At 41.0% G+C, this 22,212-nt stretch overlaps 1 protein-coding gene across 3 annotated transcripts in view; it reads right to left on the bottom strand.

Annotated features, from left to right (window-relative positions):
• Positions 1-22,212, bottom strand: part of st3gal2 (ST3 beta-galactoside alpha-2,3-sialyltransferase 2) — a 229,283-nt gene that overhangs the window by 43,311 nt on the left and 163,760 nt on the right. For all 3 annotated transcript variants that reach the window (XM_052028584.1, XM_052028585.1, XM_052028587.1), the window contains one exon: positions 8,903-9,096. In XM_052028584.1, coding sequence (XP_051884544.1) covers positions 8,903-9,096 — 194 coding nt within the window. The remainder of the gene's footprint in view (positions 1-8,902; positions 9,097-22,212) is intronic.

The following is a 22,212-nucleotide window of genomic DNA, read 5'->3' as shown; positions in this document are numbered from 1 at the left end:
GGAACAGGCCCTCCAGCCCACCATGCCTGTGCCGATCATGATGTCTATGATCATGATCTAACCTGAGCTCGTCTCCAAATTCAGTCATACCACCATTGGCAGCCATGCCTTCAGCTCCCTTCGTTTCTCGTTTCCATTCCTCCACCCCTCTTTATGTAACACCTTTAAATAGCAAAATGTTCCAAGGCTTTTCAAAGAAACATTATCAAACAAAATTTGCCACTGTGCATCACAAACTAATATTAGAGCAGATGATCAAATGCTTGTTCAAAGTGGTAGATTTTCAGGAACATAAAGGAGGACAGAGGGCACAGTGCCACACTAAAGGCGCTACATGGATACAAAATGGTGTTGTTGATGAATCTACACCAGCCTTTATGAAAGGCAATTCAGTTAGTCTCGTTCCTCTTTCCTGCATCCCTGCAATATCTTTTTCCTCCAATTATTTATTAAGCTTCTTATTCAGGGTTACTATTGAATCTGTAAATTTCTTGAGACATCACATTGCAAACTATAACCAACTACAGTGTGAAAAGAGTCTTCTCATGTTACTTTGGCTGTTTTTGCAATCACTTTAAATTTGTGCTCCCTGGCTATCAATCCTTTAACCACAGGAAACTGAGGTGACGGGTAAGGTATTATCTCCAAAATAGCCACAATATTAATGACTTTTTAATGATAAAACAATCTTTACAAACATCATTCATTTTAACTGAACAAAATTACTACATCTAACCTGGATCGGTCCAATTGCAACAGCTGTCATGTTTGTGAGAAAGGCTCCATTATACAGTCAAACAGAAGTTGCCTCCACCTTTCCACAATGCAGCACAGCGGAGAAAGGTCCCACTAACGGAACTGCTGAGACTGCACTGCACTCGAGGAGATGGAGTCATCTGGCTCTGGAACCCAGTGTTGGGACTGAGAAAAGGCTGTGCTAGCTGGTCACCTCAAACTACGGGTGTTTTGGGTAATGGAAATTTGCCTTTACAGAATTCACAAATCACTACCCAAAAATCTGAGATATGGAATCAAATTCCCTCTCACAGAATTTATGTGAAAAAATGTAAATAAATAAATACAAATTTTTTCAATGCATTTCTGGTGAGCTTGTAACCACACATCTCTCATAAAAATTTACAGCATTTTAAAATCACTTGATAAACGTCATTCATGTTTTATTCAACCCTATTTTATAAAGGGACAGATCATTCAGCCTCTGCAGCCTGCAAAACCATCTCCACCCTATTTATACCCATTTGTAAAACCTATTAACCTGCATTTAAAGTCTCATTTTAACCACTTTTGTGAACCTTTTTAACTCATCTTTAATCCTTTCAAAAATCACTTTAATCCCCATGAGAGTGGTGCAGTAGTTAGTGCTGCTGCCTCACAGCTCCAGGGCCCCAGGTTTGACTCTGACCCATGGAGCTGAATGTGTGGAGTTTGCACTTTTTCCCCGTGATTCTGTGGCTTTCCCTCGGGTACATTGGTTTCCCCACAGATGCCACAGCCGGCAGTGATAGGTGAGTCCAGGTGAGAGGGGGAAGGTAGGTGGGTGGGGGAGGGTGGATCAATTTCTCTAACTTCCAGTTTCTCTAACTTCCCAACTCTGTTTTCCCCTTTCCCCCTTCCCCCCTTTATTTTCCCTCTTTTCCCTCATTCCTGTGGCCCATTCACCCCTTCTCTTTCCCCTCCCCCACCCTCATGACCTGTCCTCACCTCCCTCTCATTCCTCATGTCCTTCCCTTTATTCCATGGTCTACTGTCCTCTCCTGCCTGATTCCTTCTTCTTCAGCCCTTTGTCTCTTCCACCTTTCACCTCAGTTTCTCACGTCACTCCCTTTCATCTCCCCTCCCTCACCCACCTACCTTCCCCCCTCACCTGGACTCACCTATCACCTATTTCTGTTCCCCCCCCTCCCTTTTTATTCCGGCTTCTGCCCTCTTCATTTCCATTCCTGAAGGAGGGTCTCGACCTGAGACATCAACTGTTTATTTCCTTCCATAGATGCTGCCTGACCTGCTGAGTTTCTCCAGCATTTTGTGTGTGTTGCTTCAGATTCCAGCATCTGCAGAATCTCTTGTGTCCCATCTCTAAACTATTTCTGCAGCCCTTTTGCACATCATTGAATCTTTCTGACCCCTTTGAACTTTTTTTACCCCACCTCCTGAATCCTTTCTGATTCCATGGATGTTTTCACCACTTACTCACCCTGAATCCTTTCTACCACATTTGAACTGCTTCTCTCACCCCATGAATCACACCCCCGGCCTGAACCCTTTACCACTGGGTAGGCAAAGAGCAGGCTATTTGCAAAGGGCAAGGCCTCAGAAAGATACACCCAGAAGAACAGCCGTGCTCAACAGGCAAACTTCACAATGGATTGCTTCATAATATATACATTTGGGAGTGCGCCTGACAACACAGCATTCCTTACAAGTCTGAGGCAAATGTACTAGTGCTGACACTTAATAAAATCACCCAAAGTGCTTTAAAAATAGAGAGAGCAATTAACCTTTGAAGGAAGGTTGAGGAGGACACTGAAGGTATGTCAATGGTAGGTTTTGTGAGGAGCAGGAGAGAACAAGAAAATGGCAAAGTTTTAGAAGAGAGCTCTAGAATGTGAGACAAAGATGTCTGAAGACTTTGCCAGTAAAAGGAGAGATTCAATGGAGACTGATATTACAGGCATTGGGAATGGATTACATATTAGAAACTGGAGAACAGGAAGGAGAAAGGAAGCCTAATGGCATGGTGTCAAGACAACAACCTCTCCCTCAACATCAGCAAAACAAAAGAGCTGGATGTTGACTTCAGGAAGCAGGGTGGGGTACACACCCCTGTCTGTATCAATGATGCTGAGGTGGAGATGGTTGAGAACTTCAAGTTCCTCGGTGTAAATATCACCAACAATATGTCCTGGTCCAGCCACGTGGACGCTATGGCCAAGAAAGCTCACCAGCGCCTCTACTTCCTAAGAAGGGTAAGGAAATTCAGCATGTCCCCGATGACCCTCACCAAATTTTACAGTTGCACCATAGAAAGCATCCTTTCCGAATGCATCACAGCTTAGTATGGCAACTGCTCTGCCCAAGACCACAAGAAATTGCAGAGAGCTGTGAACACCGCCCAATCCATCACACAAACCAGCCTCCCCTCCATTGGCTCTGCCTACACTTCCCGTTGCTTCTGGAAAGCAGCCAGCATAATCGAGCACCCCTCCCACCCCAGCCATTCTCTATTCTCCCCCCATCCCATCAGGCAGAAGATACAAAAGCTTGAGAACATGTAACATCAGGCTCAAAGACAGCTTCTATGCTACTTTTATAGCTCTCTTGAATGAACCTCTGACATGATAAAGATGAACTCCTGATCTTTCAATCTACCTCATCATGGCCCTTGTACTTTATTTGTCTACCTGCACTGCACTTTCTCTGTAACTATAGCACGATATTCTGCATTCTGTTTGTTTTTCCCTTTGTACAACCTTGATGTACTAATGTATGGAATGATCTGTCTGGATGACAAGTAAACATAAGATTTTCACTGTGTCTGGGTACATATGACAATAATAAACCAATTACCAATATATTTCTGTCTCACTGTCATTCTTTTGCTCTTTCTCCCTCTTGCAACAGTTCTGCAGGTACCAGCTGTCACTCAAATGACAGTTCACCATTACTGAGTGCAGAAAAGCGAGAGATGGAGGGTGTCAGAGAGTGACCAGCAGGGCCACAACATCACTATTCATACACATTCCAGCTACAGATTCCTTGCCGTCAATCAGAACCTGGAACATCAGCTGACTTTTACCCTTCCTAACCTTGAGGTTGGAAGGTTGACACTTTGACTAAGATCAGCTAACTCTACATGGACTTGAGACTGAACCAGAACCTGCTCAGTCTACATAGGTACAGTTCTATATAAGCAATGGTCCTAAATTAACACACTGTGGGTTTTCAGTTTATAATCAGGGTGTTGAAGAAAAACAGATCATTCTGAGGTACTTTCATGTGTATCCCAATTGCAGGAGATAGTGTCTCACATTTACATGACTAAATCTAGCTTTTGCTTAGCTGCTCAATCTGGGCAAATTATTTTCATAAACAGGACAATGCATTGGCTGCCTTTGGTCCAAACCAAACAATCACTGATTCAATAGTGCCTTGGAATGTAACCTTAAACCAGTTTCTGCTATAATCACCTCCTGAAATGAACATTTATAAAAGAATGGTTGTTAAATGATTTATAACTTTAGGCTGGTGTAAACCAAATCCTCTCAAAATACTTCTAGTCTGCCTCTAGCCACATAATTAAAGTAGATTAAAATGCTTATTTTTCCAGTTTCTCTTTAAGTGCCACTACTGAGAAATTTCATATACATCTCAGGTACTTGGCATGCAAGTGGGGCCAGAAATAGGATCAGAGTTCTTTTGTAGATCACATGACACTATTTCAAAGAGCAGGGAAATTCTCTCCAGTGTTCCGGCCAACATATATCCCTCAACAGACATTGTTAAAGTGGATTATCTGGTCGATGTCACATTGTTGTCTGTGCACAAATTAGCAGCAATGTTTCCTTCATTTCAATAGTAGACATACTTCACAATTGGCTGTGACACATGCTTTCAGGCAATCTGAAGTAATGGGTAACTGTAAACATTGGCTTTTTTTTAAAACAATCTTTCTAAAAGAAGCATGCAGCATAATTCCTGAAACTACTTGCTGCCAGTTTGGCCTTTATGCCACATCACAATATCCCTTTTCCCTCCTCATACAGGAAACCCTGACATCAATTTACAGTCTAGACAGTGGTTGGAAATCATATCTCACAGTAAGCTGCTCCTTAAAAGGGTTCCGATCAAGGGAAAATCAAAAAAGAACTGCCAACACTGGAAATGCAAAATAAAAATAGAAAATGCTGGAAACATTCAGCAGGTCAGCAAGCATCTGTGCAAGGTTCTGTCAGAATTGGGAAAGACACATCCCCTCTCAGTTTGGTCTCTGAGACCAGACAGCAGGCAGTCAGTTGGTGGACTGGGAGGTCCAGATGTGTTGGATGGGTCCCTGGTAACCAGCACATCTGTCCCTACCACCAGCACACTGCACTGCCTCCAGAGGCTCAGCCTCAACTACATCTGGCTGCTGTCCTATCTGCCTAACCTAGGTGTTTTGTTTGGTTCCTTGGCTTCCTCTGCCTGCTAGCCTGTTTTGGCTTCCTGGCTGGCATCTACTTTTCAGGCAGGTGAGGCCAGCTTCTGGCTGTCACTCTGCCATCATCCATGCTCTTCTCATTTCTTGGGGTACTGGGGAAGCTGGTAAGTCTCAAAACAGTCTCGCAATATGAAAATATTCAGAAGCTCCGGTGGAGGCATGGCCACCTGTTTGTCCAGAACAGTAGGAGCAGAGTAAAGATCACCTGTTGGAGAAAAATTCAAGGCTAGTCTGCAGAAACAAAGAGCCAGGATTGTGAATAATCCTTTAAGAATAGCTTGTTTCCACTCTTGTTGTGGGTTCTGAGGTGGCCAATAAGGCCGATGTGGGAATTGAAAATTCTTCCACAAATGGGCAGGAGGTGCCTGAGGGCATGGGCAGGTGGGCACTTTGTAAGGTGGTGTGCTCCTTCCCTGTTTATGCTGGGTTTCTGCAAACTCCTGATGCATGGATTCCAGGTTCTCTGGAGTGTCATCCCTGATATGCATTCTCCACTTTTAGTGGTCATGGATCAGAGATTCCCAGGAGACACAAGAGACTGCAGATGTTGGAACCTGAAGCATCTGAGATCCTGGCTGGTGCCAAACTGGGAGGCCTGGAAATGGAGCTGGCAGCCATGAGGGACAAGATTGCAGTGAAGACAAGTACTGAGGAAGGATATGCAGCTGATTCCCAGGAGTCACTGGTGTTGGATTCAACTGTTTTGATTAGATATTTTTTAAACATGTATAGTGTTTAATACATCTCAAGTGGCTGCACAAGGAATGGCCGCTTACTAGCTTATTGGTTCATCCATCAGGTGAATATGTGTTTTCTTCATTGGTTGGTTTGGCCACGGGTATCTAATAGGTTTCCTGATTGGACTATTGTTAGCTAAGGGGTATCTCTTATCTCAGGTATAAAAGCTTTCGTTTTTTGTTAATCCCCCTCTTGCTCTCTTCCTCCCCCCCACCCTCCACCCCAAGCTCATCCTTAGTTCCTTTGCCTTGGCTCATCTCCCAGTAGTAAAGCTAATGCCATGTGCTCTGTGACTGTTTCTTTGTTTTAAACTCTTCCAATAAAACTTAGTGAAGCATCAAGTTGTTTTCAACTCATTCCTGGACTCCTGAAAGAACCTGCGGATTTGAAAATAACTGGATCCGACAGTGGGGGAGCTTGCACTTTTTCAAGAGAGCTTTCAATCTTTTCAACCCTTCAATCTTTTCCTCTAATGCCTCTCTTCCTGTTACAGATGTTAGAGTTGTGTGTATGTTTCAGGGGTCTGGTGTTAGGCATTTGAATGATGTGGCATGCTCAAAAGAGCCGACTGAGTATTAAGCACTCAGTCCTGGGAGAGGATGATGACATTGGTTCACTTATCTTTCCAGTAGCTTTGGAGGATTTTGTAGGGACAGCAGCTTCCAGCCATAAAGACCCTGGAAAACGTGTACCACTTCTCATACCTTGGCAGCCACCTCTCAGCAAGGGCATACATTGGTGATGACATTCATCATCGCTTTCAGTGCACCAGCATAGCCTTTGGTCACTTGAGAAAATGAGTGTTTGACAATCTAATTGTAAATTGGTTTGTTATTGTCAGATGTACTGAGATACAGTGAAAAGCATTTGTTTGCACGCCGTCCAGACAGCCCCATACATCAGTACATCAAGGTAGTACAAAAGGAAAAAAAAACACAGAATGCAGAATATAGTCGTTGCAGTTACAGAGCAAGTGCAAGGACAACGATGAGGTAGATTGAGAGATCAAGAGTTCATCTTTATTGTATAAGAGGTCTGTAAAGGAGTGTTACAACAGCAGGAGACAAGCTGTCCTTGAGCCTGGTGGTACATGTTCTCAAGCCTTTGTATCTTTTGCCGATGGGATGGGGGAGAAGAGAGAGTGACTGGGATGGGAGGGGTCCTTGATTATGTTGGCTGCTTTCCCGAGGCAGTGGGAAGTGTAGACAGAGTCAATGGAGGGGAGGCTGGTTTGTGTGATGGACTGGGCTGCATTCACACAATTTCTTGTGGTCTTGGGCAGAGCAGTTGCCATACCAAGTTGTGATGCACCTAGACCTCAGACCTGGCACAAAACCCGTGCTCCGCTGGGCAGCAGTGATCCCTACCCTCCTATGTGCTTCTGAGACCTGGACTACCTGCAGCAGCATCCCAGGTCGAATATCCCACAACATTATTAACATACAAATTTGCCACAAACTTGTGGCATGGTGCTGGGCAACTTGCTGTGCTCTACAGCTGGGCTTCAGGAAAACGGCATCTTGTCTTTAACTTTCCTGTAATTTTCAAGAAGATGTAACTACATATTAACTTGTCAAGTGTAATAATTAATTTATAGCTGCCTTTTTATCAATGTGGTAACTGTTTAAAATCAACCCCTCCAATTCAGAAATTAAGCAAGTAAAAAGTGTGTGGCTTGCGGATGTGAATTTAGAAAATTTTTTTTTACATTTAACAGTGAAATCTGGCAAAATATTCCGGTAAGCAAGTGATCAGTCTGGGGAATGGGTTCCCTGGTGAGAAATTGGCAGCAAATTGTATTGACTCAAATAAAAGATGATTAGATTTCTTTCAGGAATTAACCTTCTGGGATACAGGGCATGCATAATTTGAGATATGTGATAAATGAAGCATGTTCGCAAGAACCTTTGATTCTCAAAGCTTTTGCACCCCAGGGCCTGCCACATCTTGTGGCTAGGCCTGTTGCAGCCCAACTGATGGAGAGTTTTTACTGCAATAAATCAATGACTCCATTATCGTTGCATTGTGACACTGCCAGGATGGTAGAAAGTGAACTAGTGTCTATCTTTGTTACTGAGAATCTGAAGTAAAAGAGGAAATGTGACAAATTTCAAACAAGCACCACATGAAATAAAATGAGGGTGAGATGTAAGATGTGCACCCAAAGAATAACCTGTTTCCTCCTCTGACATTGACTGACCAATTTTGTATTCCAGCATTTTTGCCTTTAGTTTCCTCAGTATTAAACAAGTAATATAGATTCAAGTGTTTTCATGTTTCACCGTCAAGCAAACACGTCTGTAATTTAAGACACTTAAAACAATGTACTTGTTTATGGAAAAGCATAAGATCTAGGAGTAGGAATGGATGATGAAGCCGCTTGAGACCATTACTCCATTCATTAATATCATGGCTGACCTTTGGCCTTGGCTCAATTTTCCTGCACAATTCCCATAATTCTTAAAATACCTCAAACATATTTAGTGATTCCGCAGCCATCCACGATAGAGAATTCCAAAGGTTCACAATCCTCTGAGGGAAGTTGTCCCTCCTCATCTCAGGCGTAAGTGGTTAACCCTTTATCCTGAGACTAGACTCCCCCATATAAAAGAAACATTCTTACAGTACTTATCCAGTGAAGCTCCCTAGGAATCATATGTTTGAATAAGATCACCTCTCATTTTCTTCAGAGGATACAAACTTCTCTGCTCAATTTTTCCTCATCAGATAAGAAACACACATGTACATGCACTCACACATGCATGTACAGTACACACATACACACATGTACAATGCATGTAGATGTGTGGGTATAATAGATGCACACGTGGTCATGCACATACACATAAGAGCAACACATACGTGAAGACATGCACAGATCAAACATACAAGCACATGTGGTTGTGCAAAATACACACACACACACTTTGTAGTTTTGTAGCTTACCTCATGATGAAATCGTGCGCGTTGATGTCTTGTCCATAACGAGATTGATGCAAGTTTCCAGAATTACCCACTACTGCACAACGCCGACATCGAGAATGGTTCCACGAGCCATAAGGGTTTTCTCCAGGCACAATGAGGAAGAGTTTGGTCAAAATATCCTTCAGGCCTTGTGGCTTGAACTGGGGCTGAAGCATCTGGGAGGAGCAAAGGATGAAAGAGACAGGGCAGAGATTAGATGAGGAAGAGACAGATGAAACTCTAGACTTATGTGTCTTTGTAATAGAAACAAATATCACTCTATCAGACCAACTTATCCAAATGCGATTCATTGTCCAAGGACATATTGTTCATTATATTCCTTAATAACTTTTCTCTCTTTTTCGGACACCATAGCAACTTTCATTGCAAGAGCAGGAAACTTGTAACCTGAGAGATGGGAAAATGAATATTGTTTCCCCCAAATCAAACACAAATAAACACTTCTGGTAATAGGGACTGCCAGGAACTGGTTAATACTTCAAACTTGTGTCTACATTTGTGCTAATCTAGACAGACCTCTGTCACAGCAGTGGCCAGATCCAATCTTCATTCATAACAATGAGGTAGAATGTAATCAATGGCTTTGGATGGTTTACAGATAGAATAACCATGATATTCCATAATAGGGGAATTATATGGCTTAGTGCAAAAGAAGTAGGAATGGGAGTTGGCCACACAGTTCCTCAAACTTGCTCCACAATTCAATAAGATCATGACTGATCCAGTCTTGGCCTCAATACCACTTTCTTCCTTCACCAAAGAACATTAGTGAACTAGGTGGGCTCTTACAACAAATCTGGCAGCTTTGTGGTTATCATTACTAATGAATAGTTTGTTTTACTTATTTCACAGTTATTAATTGAGTTTATTTTCCACAGTTGCAATGGTGGGCCCTGAGCTTTGGATAGAAACATGCCTTATAGGTACAGGTGTAGTCTATATTTGAACTTGACTACAATTGCTGAAAAGTAAGAACCGAGTGTCTTTAACCCCTTCTCAGTGTGGTCCTTGGGGGCAGTAGGTCTAAGATAAAATTGGTATTGGGTAGAATCCCCAATACTGAATGATATGAACTAATGTTAATGAACAACAGGCATATATATCTCATTTCTTTCCAATCTGTGCCTATTAATGAGTTGGGCCATATCTACCAGATAAAGTTCTAGATTCAGTGAACAATTCTCATGACTTTCATTTCATACGTTTGGCCAACTAGGGACCAAGTGAAAAGTCTCATGAAAACTGATGGAAGCCATGCCATCAAGTTTTCATTAAGTTTTGCACAATCTCATATAAAACTAACGCCTGCCCTGAAACAAATGTAATCTGGTCCATTCCTGTTACAGCAAGGGCCTCAAATGCATTTGTTCCTTGTGTTATGACAATGCAAAAACCAAGGTTCTTTGGTAGTTTTCTGGTCTAACAAGGTTCCAACTTGCTTTGGGTATATGTGCTTCAACTACTCTCCCATCACAGAATGGCAGCTCCAAAGCAAGTTAGTGGCTCAGAATCAGATTATCACTGACATATGACATGAAATTTGTTGTTTTGTGGCTGTGCAAAGACATAAACATCTATAAATTATAAAAATAAATAAATAGTGCAAAGAAAAAGGGAATAATGAGGTAGTGTTCATGGGTTCATGGATTGTTCAGAAATCTGATGGTGGAGGGGAAGAAGCTGTTCCTGAATCATTGAGGAGGCTCCTGTACCTCCTCCCTGATGGCAGTAATGCTCCTGGCACTGAGCATCACCTCTTGTAATTTGTCGAGGTGATGAGTGGCAGATGGTGTCAGAGACCAAGCTAAATCCAACCTTCATTCCTTGTTATAAATGAGGTGCTAGTCGTAGCAGCTCAGCACTAATAAGGCAAAGATGTGGCACAGTGATAACAATACTGATACAAACTGTTGATAACGCTAAGAGTTCTTGTTTCCCTGGGATAACAAGACAGATTGTGTTCAGAGTGCTAATGGGACCTTAGGCAGGAGACTTCCAATTATTTGATAGTTCCATGTTGGAAGACTGCAGTGAGGTTTAAGAGGCAAGTCTATAATTCATGCTTTAAATGAACTCTTAAAAATGTTGTGCTATGTGTGAGGATTGCTGGTTTATTCAGGTGTACATAGTTTTCATTTAGGTAACACTATAGAATAGAGAATGTCTGATGCATTCTCTCACAGAGAGCAAGCAAAAATGAACGAATGCTCCAAAGACTACTTATTCACACCCTGAATGCCCAGGTGATTAATGGTATCACAGTAGACTTACACAAGTCCAAGACTTCAATGCAAACAGCTGTCCACAGCCACATGATTTGACACAACCAGGGAGGTGATCCTCTGTCGATTTAAAAAGTACCCTTTCTCCATTGATGAGAAATTATACCCTTTGTTGGTCATCCTGGAAACAAACTAATTCTTCCCAAATCTGTTCAGTTGGCATGTATAAACATGTCAGCAGCTGATGGTACTGGCTGGCAGCTCTCACACTGAATGCTGAGAGTTGGAATTCCAGACTGCAGGTGGTGAGATAACTAACTGTCTGTTCAACAAGCACCTTCTACCTGCACTCCAATCTCTATAATATTTCAGTTAGCTTCCAAGTTCACACCAAATTTAATTCTCCATGGATTAATCTTTAGAGACCAGCAGCAAAAGCTAAACAAAATGAATAATAGGCACTGGGATATGAAATGTAAAGAACAGCTCTGAGTTGGGTTGCTAAGCAGCAGCCTCTGGTGGAAGAGGGCTCCTTGTAGAACAGATGATGTCAGGAGCTGGAATGTCCACAATGCTTCCAATGATCAGTTTGTTGCCACTTGGCTCACAGTGAAGAATGGACATTTAGCATGATGCACTGGATGGCTCTGTGGCAGTACAGATCTGCACCACAACAAGGCCTGCACCTTCAATAAGGAAGAAGGGAATGTAGGAGGAAAGATCTTACAACAACAAAATACCCACAAAGTTATTCCCATGGTACTTTCCTTTTCCATAATTTTGTGCATCTGTTTGCCACAATAAACCCAATGAATCTGCCACAGTGTTATGATTGTACAATCAGCAGCATGTCAAATTTTCACACCACTCACATCGAGTTTGAGAAAGTCTTTTAAACTTCACCCAGTCTGAAAGCAGCAGGAAAGATTCAGTAGTTAAACATTCTACAATCCCCTGTAACCCCAAATCCTTCTCTCCTCCAGCCCATTCAGAATGAGGTCAACTTCCGCCATCTGATTGGATCCAACATCTACTCTCAACTTTGCAGGAAAACTTTATCTGCATCAGGATGAAGGATTCTTTTCAGACATTCATTGCCTGAAGCACTCTCAAGAACAGAAACAGGATCAAAAATGTTCCATCTACCCAGGGCCAAAAATGTGCCCTTGACCTTAAAAAGCCATCCATTGCATACCACAGCTGTCTGATGTGCAATATCTTTGCATTTTCCATATCAGTTGCCTTTTAAACTGTATGAGCAAATTTGTTGGGTTAGACACATATTGTTTTGAGCTGTTCTGCAGGCATATTGTAATGCACCTAATTTGCTGAACCATAATATGTGATGAGATGGAGTTGAAACAAAGATATTACACACCTCAGTCATATTGCAGGCCTTACAAACATGTCATTCATATATATTATCCACCATTTTATAAGCCTGGCTTAAAGTGAATGTAAGGTATTTATTCCTTTCCATAACTCAGAGAGAAGCAGAAAGCAAGAGAGAGAAGCAGAGAGGGCAAAATAAAAAGTAAAACAGAGGCAACAACATTATGACAAAGGTGACAAATGAGAATGACCATAAACTCTGGCTTAACGGGCAAGAAATTCAGTCGCATAGTAAATGCTATTTTACGTGCCATTTGATTGACGTGCAAAATTGATCATGGTAATTCCTACTGCACTTGTGTACACACGGCAGTCCTGTGCATGAAGGACAATGAATATACATCAACAGTTACACCAATAGGCATATATCACAGGTTTGACATTGAGCTGCAACTGTGGAGAATGGGCATGCAAATACAAAATAGCTTGCACCTGGATCAGGCAAGTAAGGCCTGTACGAGGGCTCCTTAAAAAGACCAATGTTCTTTCGTAGTTTTCTAGTCTAACAAGGTTCCACCTTGTTTTTGATATATGTGCGCCAAGTTGCAGGGTATGGCCACAGAAGATCACAACAAATCCTGAATGCACTGGCTCTCTCAGAGCTTGCAGGTAAAGCTTTCTATTTTTGGGTGTGATCAGGGCTCTTCCTTTTGTAGCTACTGGTGATGGGTCTCAGAGGCATTAAAAAAGTATGGTTCTCCCCCGCCCCCATATAGATATGGAGTAAGATCTACATTAATATAGGAATACAGTATAAAATGACCATCCAATCAAAACTGGCCTGCGTCCTGCCCAACGTGTGAGAGTAAAAGTCCCTTGGTGTCAAGGTTCACATTTTATGAATCACATGCAGCAGGGTCAGCACCTTTTACCATTTCTCATGGAATTTAATCCCAGTCTTTCAGTTGCCCTTGAGTAAACATGAAACAACTTCTATTGATTTTTACACCTATTTTCAGAAATATTGAAATAGAAAACATATCTGGATTGGACAAATTTACTGCTGCTTAAAACTGTAATTTTCAAGAATTTTAAACATAAAATTGTTTTCATTATTTGGAAATAGAATACCCCCAGAGTTAGTAAAAACTGGAAAAAAAAGCTTAATGCCCTTTATTTGAATGCACATGGCATTTGCAGTAAGATAAATGAGCTGACAAAGGTATATGAGTATGATCTAACACCTATTACGGGGACATGGTTGCATGGTGACATGAACTGCATGCTCAATATTACAGATTATATGATGTTCCAAAAGAACAGGCCAAAAGGGAAAGGAAGCAAGGTAGCCTGTTAATCAAGAAAGGTAACAGAGTGGTGATGAGTCATGATATAGAGGCAGTGGATAGTAGGGTAGAATTGGTTTGGGTTGACATCATGAATAGTAGGGGAAAGAAGACATGGATGGAAGTAGTCTACAGAGCCCCAAAATGTGACCTCTCGATAGGGCGGAGCATAAATGGGGAATTATTCAAGGAACGTTTGAAGGGAATTGCAATTGTCATGAGAGATTTTAATCTACATATTGACTGGATGAACCAAACGGACGAGGGTATCATAAAAGAAGGATCTGTGGAGTGCATCAGAGATTGCTTCTTAGAACAGTGTATTATGGAACCTACATGGGAAAAGGCCATTTTAGATTCGGTCATGAGTAATGAGGAAGGGTTAATAAATATTGTTGTAAAAGATTCCCCAAGACGTAGTGACCACAGAATGATAGAATTCCAGATATAGTTTGAGGGTGAACTCCACAAGACCAAAACCACTGTCTTCAACTTAAATAAGGACAATTATAATGATATGAACATGGTTGTCTAATGTGGACTGGGAAAAAAGCTAAGAGACAAGTTAAGATAAGATATCTTTACTAGTCACATGTACATTGAAACGCACAGTGAAATGCATCTTTTGTGTACAGTGTTCTGGGGGCAGCCCACAAGTGTCGCCACATTTCCGGCGCCAACATACCACGTCCACAACTTCCTAACCCATACGTCTTTGGAATGTGGGAGGAAACCACAGCACCTGGAGGAAACCTATGCAGACACGGGGAGAACGTACAAACTCCTTACAGACAGCGGCCGGAATTGAACCCGGGTCACTAGTGCTGTAATAGCATTACGCTAACCGCTACACTATGAACAGTGACACATATTCAAATACCTGGTCCATATCACTCACCACAAACTTATCTAATTAGAAAGGAGCGTTCCATGAGAAAGAGGCACAATCTGTAGTTAAGAAAGGTCAATGATGATGTTAATTGAAAAGTAGTGCATACAAAGTGGTAAGGGTTGGTGGTAGGCCAGAGAACTGCGAAGTTTTAGGGTCCAGCAACGAAAGACTAAAAAGCTTATAGGAAGGGAGAAAATTGATATCAAGTGAAAACTTGTGTGTAATATCAAAACAAACAATAAGAATTTCGATGAATATGTCAATAGGAAGAAGGGGGCTAAGGTGGGTGTGGAACCTTTGGAGACGAAGGCTGATGAATAAAGAAAGAAGTGGTAGCTGTGCTAAATCCATTTTTTGCACTCGTCTTCACCGTGGAGGACACTACAAATATCCTTCAGATAACCAATGGGCTAATTTCAAATAACAGGGAAAGTATTTGTAAAAATCCCAATCACAAGGGATAAAGTATTAGAGAAACTCATGGAGCTAAAGGTGGACAAATCACCAAGATCTGATGGCCTACACCCAAGGATTTTAATGGCAGTGGCTGCAGCAATAGTGGTTGAAAATTTTCAAACTCTCTAAATTCTGGGAGGATACAAGAAGACTGGAAAACAGCCAATGTGATTCGCTTGTTCAAAAAGGAAGGAAGACAGAAAGCAGGGAACTATGGTGCAATTAATTTAATCTATTGTTGGCAAGATGCTAGAGTCAATAATCAAAGAGTAAATAACTAATCATTGAGAAAAGCTGAGTGTAAAACCTAATCATCAAAATTTTATGAAAGGTAAATTTGTTTGAATTCTTTGAAGGTGTGACAGAAAGAGTTAATAGAAGGGAACCTGTATATGTATTGTGTTTAGATTTCCAAAAGGCACTTAACAAGGTGTCACATCTCGTGCACAACTTAAGAGCCCAAGGTATTGCGGCAAGTGTGTTAACACAGATTAAAAATCGGCTGTCACATAGCAAACAAAGTGTTGGAAAAAATGGGCCCTTTTCAGGCTGGAGAGATGTAACTGGTGGAGTACCCCAGTGATCAGTTCTCGGCCCTCAATTGCTAACCATTCATATTAATTGCCTCCAAGGAACAAAATATAAGGCATCCAAGTTTACCAATGATATGAAAATAGGTGGTAGAGCATGTTGTGATGAGGACATCATGATTCTGCACAAGGGATGTAGATAGATTTAGTATTGGGCGAAAATCTAGCAAATGGAGTGAGGAAGAGTGAGGTCATGCACTTCAATAAGAGGAATCAAAAGGAGGACTGTTATCTCAATAGAGAGATGGGAAATGAGTGAAGTTTGGGGGATCTAGGTATTCTAGTGCATGAATCACAAGAAGTTAGCAGGCAGGTCCAACAAGTGGTTGAGACAGTAACTGGCACATTGGCCTTTATTGTGAAGGGGTTGTAGTTTAAGAATAGGAAGGTTTAGTTCCAGTTGTACAGGGTGTTGGTGAGGCTACACCTGGAATACTGTGTGCAGTTTTGGTCTCCTTATCTAAAATAGCATATATCAGCATTGGAGGCAGTGCAAAGGAGATTCACCAGGTTAATTCCTAGCTTCAGAGAGTTGTCCTATCTAGAGAGGCTAGACAGTTTGGCCCTGTGTTCCCTGTGTTTAGAAGAATGACAGGTAACCTTATTAAAACAAGATTCTAAGGGGCTTTACAGTGTAGATGTGAGGATGTTTTGACTAGTGGGAGAGTCACACACAAAGGGGCATAGCTACAAAACAAGGGGCAAGTCATTTAAAACTGAGGTGTACAGAAACTTCTTTCAGAGGGTAGTGAATCTCTGGAATTCTCTGCCCCTGAGGGTGGTGGAAGTCATTGGATATATTTAAGGTGGAGAGAGATAAATATTTGAAAGATCGAGGAATTGAAGGTTAGGGGAACTGGCACAGAAGAGAAGTTGAGGCCAGCATTGATCAGCCATAATCATACTGAATGGTGAGGCAGACTTTAGGGGCCAAGGGCCTACTCCTGCTCCTTTTGTGTTCTTGTGTTTCTGATCAAGAGAAATCAATATTCAGTTACCAATAACCTATGTCGATAAGAAACAGAATGCATAAAAGAACAGAACATGAAAAGCATGAGACAGTTTTCATATGAAATGTCCCATCTGGATAGACAAGGCATTATTTAAATTGGTGGGATAATATATCATGGCTTGCATTGTGCATCATGTCAATCTCTATTCAATATGTATAGCACTCCCCCTTTCTCCTTTTACTGGTATATTAATGACTGCATTAGTGCTTCCTGCCCGAAATGAAAAATTTTGTCAAATTTGCTACCATGTTCCACCTTTTCCTCACGGTCTCATCCTCAGTGTCTTCACCTCTATTGCTGATGTTGTGTGAGTAACCAACCTCATCATAAGCCCACAGCTGCTTTGACTACACTTCCTTCCACCCTATGTCCTTCAAGTACTCCACTCCACTCCCCAACTTTTATGTTGCTGTTACTTCTGAGCTGACGATATCAACTTCCATACGACTATTTCAATACGTCTTCTTTTCCACTTTTTGCTCCATCATGAATTTCTTTCCACAAGTGTTGACAGAGCCTTCAACCATCTACTTTCAGCACTTCTGCCCTCCACTCTTCCCCTCCCTCCCAGGATCAAGATATACTCCTTATCCTCACTTTATACCACACCAGCTCTTACAAGTATTGGATCATCCCATGCATATCCGACACTTCCAATCCAATGCCATCACCAAATAAATCTTTCCCTCTCCTTCCCCGTTAGCATTCCAAAAGGAACTTTTGCTCGGTGGCACATCCGTTCATTGCAAGGCCCACAGATGGAGGCCATTCATTCAGTGCCAATGGAATGAAACAGAGCCAACACCTTCAAAGCAGGGAAGACTGCGGAGAGAAGAATAAAAATCCTTTAATGGCATTTGGTTCTACATTTACTTTTCAGTTTTTTTAAATAGTGGGCTGAGAGCATAATTGTGGGCAATTGCAAGTAGTAGTTACTTAGAAAGGCGTTGAACACAGATGGTTTGATGGCTGATAACTAAATAAGCAGTTATTCATTGCCTGTAAAGAGTCCAGCTGGTTTCAACAGTGAACCACACAACTTAAGTGTACATTTTCCCTTTCCATCCATTGACCTCTGCTCTGTTTGAAAGATAATTTTCATGCTAACGTAAGCTCATGGTGCCATTCTGCCTTTTGAATTTGCAAAAATGTCTCTTTACCCCAACATCATGAGAGCCCTTCGCTTTGCTTTCTCTAATGAGAATCTCCTTGGATGTTTTATCCTGACTCTTAGGAACTGCAACCTACCATTATATACCATTAGCATACAAAAATGTCACATTGTTTTCTCATACCATCTTGGATTTTGTTTGATCCACAAATGGAACCAATTTAATTGAGACAACCGACATACAAGACACTGTTAGAAAACCAGTGCTATTTTAATTGGTCTCCTGTTGATTGAATGCTGGTTTCCCCTTCAAATGCAAGCCAGCTCCGACCTTTAGAGTGTTATTATGATTAAATGGGACTCCATTTCCTGTAAACATGTCATTGCTACTTGAAGAGAGAGAAGAAAATGTGTGTGTGAGTGAGTGCCTACTTTTCCATGACATGGGAAGTTGGCTGTTCAATGATTGATATGTGTACTCATTTAGAGTTAAATTGCTTACCAGAGAGGATAAAGATTGATCCGAGATACGTTTAGTTTAATAAAGATGTACTCATTAGCAAATCATTTTGCAGATGAATGAGAACTATTCAGCCTTGAGTGGTGCTGCTCCTTGATACTTTATTTTAAAGAATTATGTAAATTATACACACAGCATTATATTTCATGGAAAGTGCTGGACATATTCACCAAGTCAAGCAGCACCTATACAAGGAGAAACAGAGTTAATGTCTCAGGTTGACTGGGAGTAGTTAGGGAGCAAACAATTTTTAAGATGCTGAGAAAGGGAGAGAGGAGAGGGAGAAGAGAATGAAATGGAGGGAAGGTTTGTAATCGGATGGAAGGCAGGAGGGTGAAGGCATGAAAGTGAAAGGTGAAAGATAGTGAACAAAAGGTCAGGCTTGTGAGTAAATGCAGAATAATTATCCGAAAGTACCAAATGATGAAGGAGTGAATGCTGAAAATCTGAAATTTAAAAAAACTGGAAGAGCTAATTATTTAAAATTGTTGAACTCAAAAGATTAGACTAGAAGGCTGTAATATGCACAATGTATTTGCTTTAGTACATAAATCCTACTATTCATTTACTCTTCATTGTATTATATCTATCTCCATTACTTGTATAATAAAGATGAAGAAATATGGGCCCTCCAATTTTAAACTGCACATAATCCTGTAATAGATCTATGATTGGAAGTTGCTTTTGATGAAGAAAAGTGACTTGAACTGCTTCAATGACATCTTTATTGATTCCTACTAATGTGATTTTGCAGCAGCTGCTACCGCGATGTGAAAGTAAGACACTAGTCGATGAGCTGCAGAACAAAACTGATTTATTTTCCTGTCTTGCGCAGGCCTTTTAAGAAGAATGGTTCCCGCCACCGAAAACGGAAATGACGTATGCGCTACGTCAGCAAACTTTTCCCACGCGCGGGTTCTCCCCATCGCTCGGGGAAGACGAAGGCCCAGTGCCATCTTGGGCCTCGCCGCTCCGACGACGCATGACCCGACCGCTGAGCCGGTTTGCTTGCTCGGTCGGTGAGTCGCTACAACTTAGTTATAAGGAATAAAATGAAAATAGATGGGATCATTCTGTCCCACTGTTGCTGTGGAGCAACCATTTTGCCTAATGAACTGAGGAATGGTTACTCTGTAAACAGCCATATGGTTTCCAGAGACTGCTGCATTACTATGTAAATTAAACCCACCAAATCCCTATGCTGCCCCCAGTCAGTTTGATTTTACTGCACTTGTAGTTGGTCCAGATCCCTGTTATGGAAAAACCAGTTTGACTACATGGTTATGAAGTGTAATGTGATTGGTGAGAAGCAACATACCTGGAACATTCACATCATTACAGATGAGGTGTTCCCTTGTGCCGACACTGTGCTGACTTATTGTAATATGCAATAATTTACTGGAGCAGGGCATTTAACGCTGACTGCTATTAGTTATGCTTGTCATTACAACATTGAGGATTCTTTAGTATCTTTTATGAGGCAATTGCTTTAAGTATAAGCAGATGATGCTGCAATAAGGAAAACAGGCATCTAGGACAAATGATCAGAGGAAGTAACACTGCCATCAGCAAGTCAGTGAGAGGTTTTGTGAAATAAACAGAGGACTAAGAAGAAATATGACTTAGATTTTGTGAATTTAATGTTAAATCACATTCAGAAAGAAAAATAGGAAAGATTAAATAATTCTTTAAAAAATTACATTTTAAAGATCTCTAGCAACAATTAAAGGAACAAAACTTCTCACATAAAACAATTGCAAAAGTAATTACAATGTGCTAGTATTTATCACATTGTTATAAAAGCTGTTTAGGCTGAAATGGCAAGAACTCTCATATGGTTGTGAGTTTGGTTTGCATCCATTGTGCAATTACAGTAAAGCAACTTCATGTTGATCAGTGCACTCAGCAGTGAGGTAGACAGTGACATGCTGATTTCATGAAACTAACCATGAAGTGGTACATCTTGCATACAAACACTGGGAACAGCAGGCACTTTCCCTTGCCTGCTGTTACCACACCATTTACACGTCAGTAATAGTGTGTGTCATTAACCCTGCTGTTGTTTTAACTGCAAATTATGTTGCATCAACTTTTCTGTGTTGAGCCATTAAAAATATCAAAGCACCACTAACATCTGAAATCTTAAATGGTCATTATAATCTCTGAAATCCCTGGACAGTAACAATTCAAAAAGTCAAACAATTACAACTAGCCAATGAGCCTGGTCAAAATAACACAAGAACTACTTTTAAAAATTTTATTTTAAATTTTATTTACAGCATGGTAACAGGCCCTTCCGGCCCAACGAGTCTGCGCTGCCCATTTTAAACCCAAATTAACCTACCCGTACGTCTTTGTAATGTCTTTGTATGTCTTGTAAGATTTGTTCATCTTACCAACACATTCAAATTTTTAATGATAGGTCATTGATCTGAAATGTTAACTCTGTTTCCATACATGCTGCCTGACTTGTTGAATAATTCTATCATTCTCTGCTTTTATTTCTTTCAGGTTTCTGTCTTGTTCCTTACTTTTCCCAAAAGGAGTTCATCCAGTTCTTTTTAAACATGAATTTGTTTTTTTTTGTTTGCCTTATCTCCATCAGCGAGACTGCCAACTTCTTCCTCCTATACATCAACTGATCCTATCCCTTCCTCACCTCATCTACCGCTGGAAACTTACTACTTGATTATTCCAGGGCTTATCCGGTTAGTCTCCCAATTTTCTACAGAATCATAGAAGATTATCGCGGGGAAGGAGGCCATTTGATGCATTGTGTCTATAAGATCAATCTAAATGCAAGAGGAATCCAATTGGTTCCACTCCCCTGTCTTCTCCCAACAGTCCTGCAAATCCTTTCCTTTCAGATACTATTCCAGCTCCTTTTCCAATCAATTCTTCCTTCACTATTAACCCCAGCCATGCATTCCACACCCAAACACTCCCTGCATAAAAATAATTTTCCCATATATCACTATTTATTTTATCAAACACCTTATTTCTACATCCTTGAGTTCTTTACCCCTCTGCCAATAGGAACAGATTCTTTCTATTTATTCTGTCTTCATAATTTTAAATGTCTCTATCAAATCTCCTCACAACCTCCTTTGTTTGAAGGGGAACAGCCCTGGATCTCTAGTCTAAGCATATAATTTAAGGACTGTAACCATTTTGGTAAATGTCTTCCACATCTTCTCCAGAGCTTTCACATCTTTCCTAAGAACTGGATACAATAACCCAGTTGTAGCCAAACCAGTAGTTTATAAAGATGCATCATGATTTCCTTGTTCTTGTATTCTCTGCCTTCTAGTTAGAAATCCCGGGTACTCATATTCTTTTTTTAAGACACTTTTTCAACCTTTCCTGCCACTTTCAGTGAATTAAGCATATATACCCCAGATCTCTCTGTTCTTGCACCCCATTGTCCCCCTCCAGTTTATATTGCCGCTTCCCATCAAGAGGTATCAATTCACATTTCTCAGCATTAAATTTCACCTGCTGCCTATCCGTCCATTCCAAAATATATTTATTATCTCCTTGAACTCTGTAAATATCCTCCTCAAAACTTCACTGCTGAAGTTTTGTGCTACCTGCACATTTGGAAATTCTGCTCTGTGCACTCATGTCCAAACCATTGTAGTAAGAAAAGCCATAGATCTAGTATTGATTCAGAGAATTCTACTCTAAACTTTCCTCCAGTTATAAAACAACCTTTCAGAATTATAAAATGGCGACAGCACAGAAAGGGGCCATTCAGCCCATCATGGCTGTGCTGGTTCTCTACCAGAG

Source organism: Pristis pectinata, chromosome 13, assembly GCF_009764475.1.
Source record: "Pristis pectinata isolate sPriPec2 chromosome 13, sPriPec2.1.pri, whole genome shotgun sequence".
In the NCBI taxonomy this organism is placed as follows: Eukaryota; Metazoa; Chordata; class Chondrichthyes; order Rhinopristiformes; family Pristidae; genus Pristis; species Pristis pectinata.
This window is presented reverse-complemented; position numbering and strand designations above follow the sequence as displayed.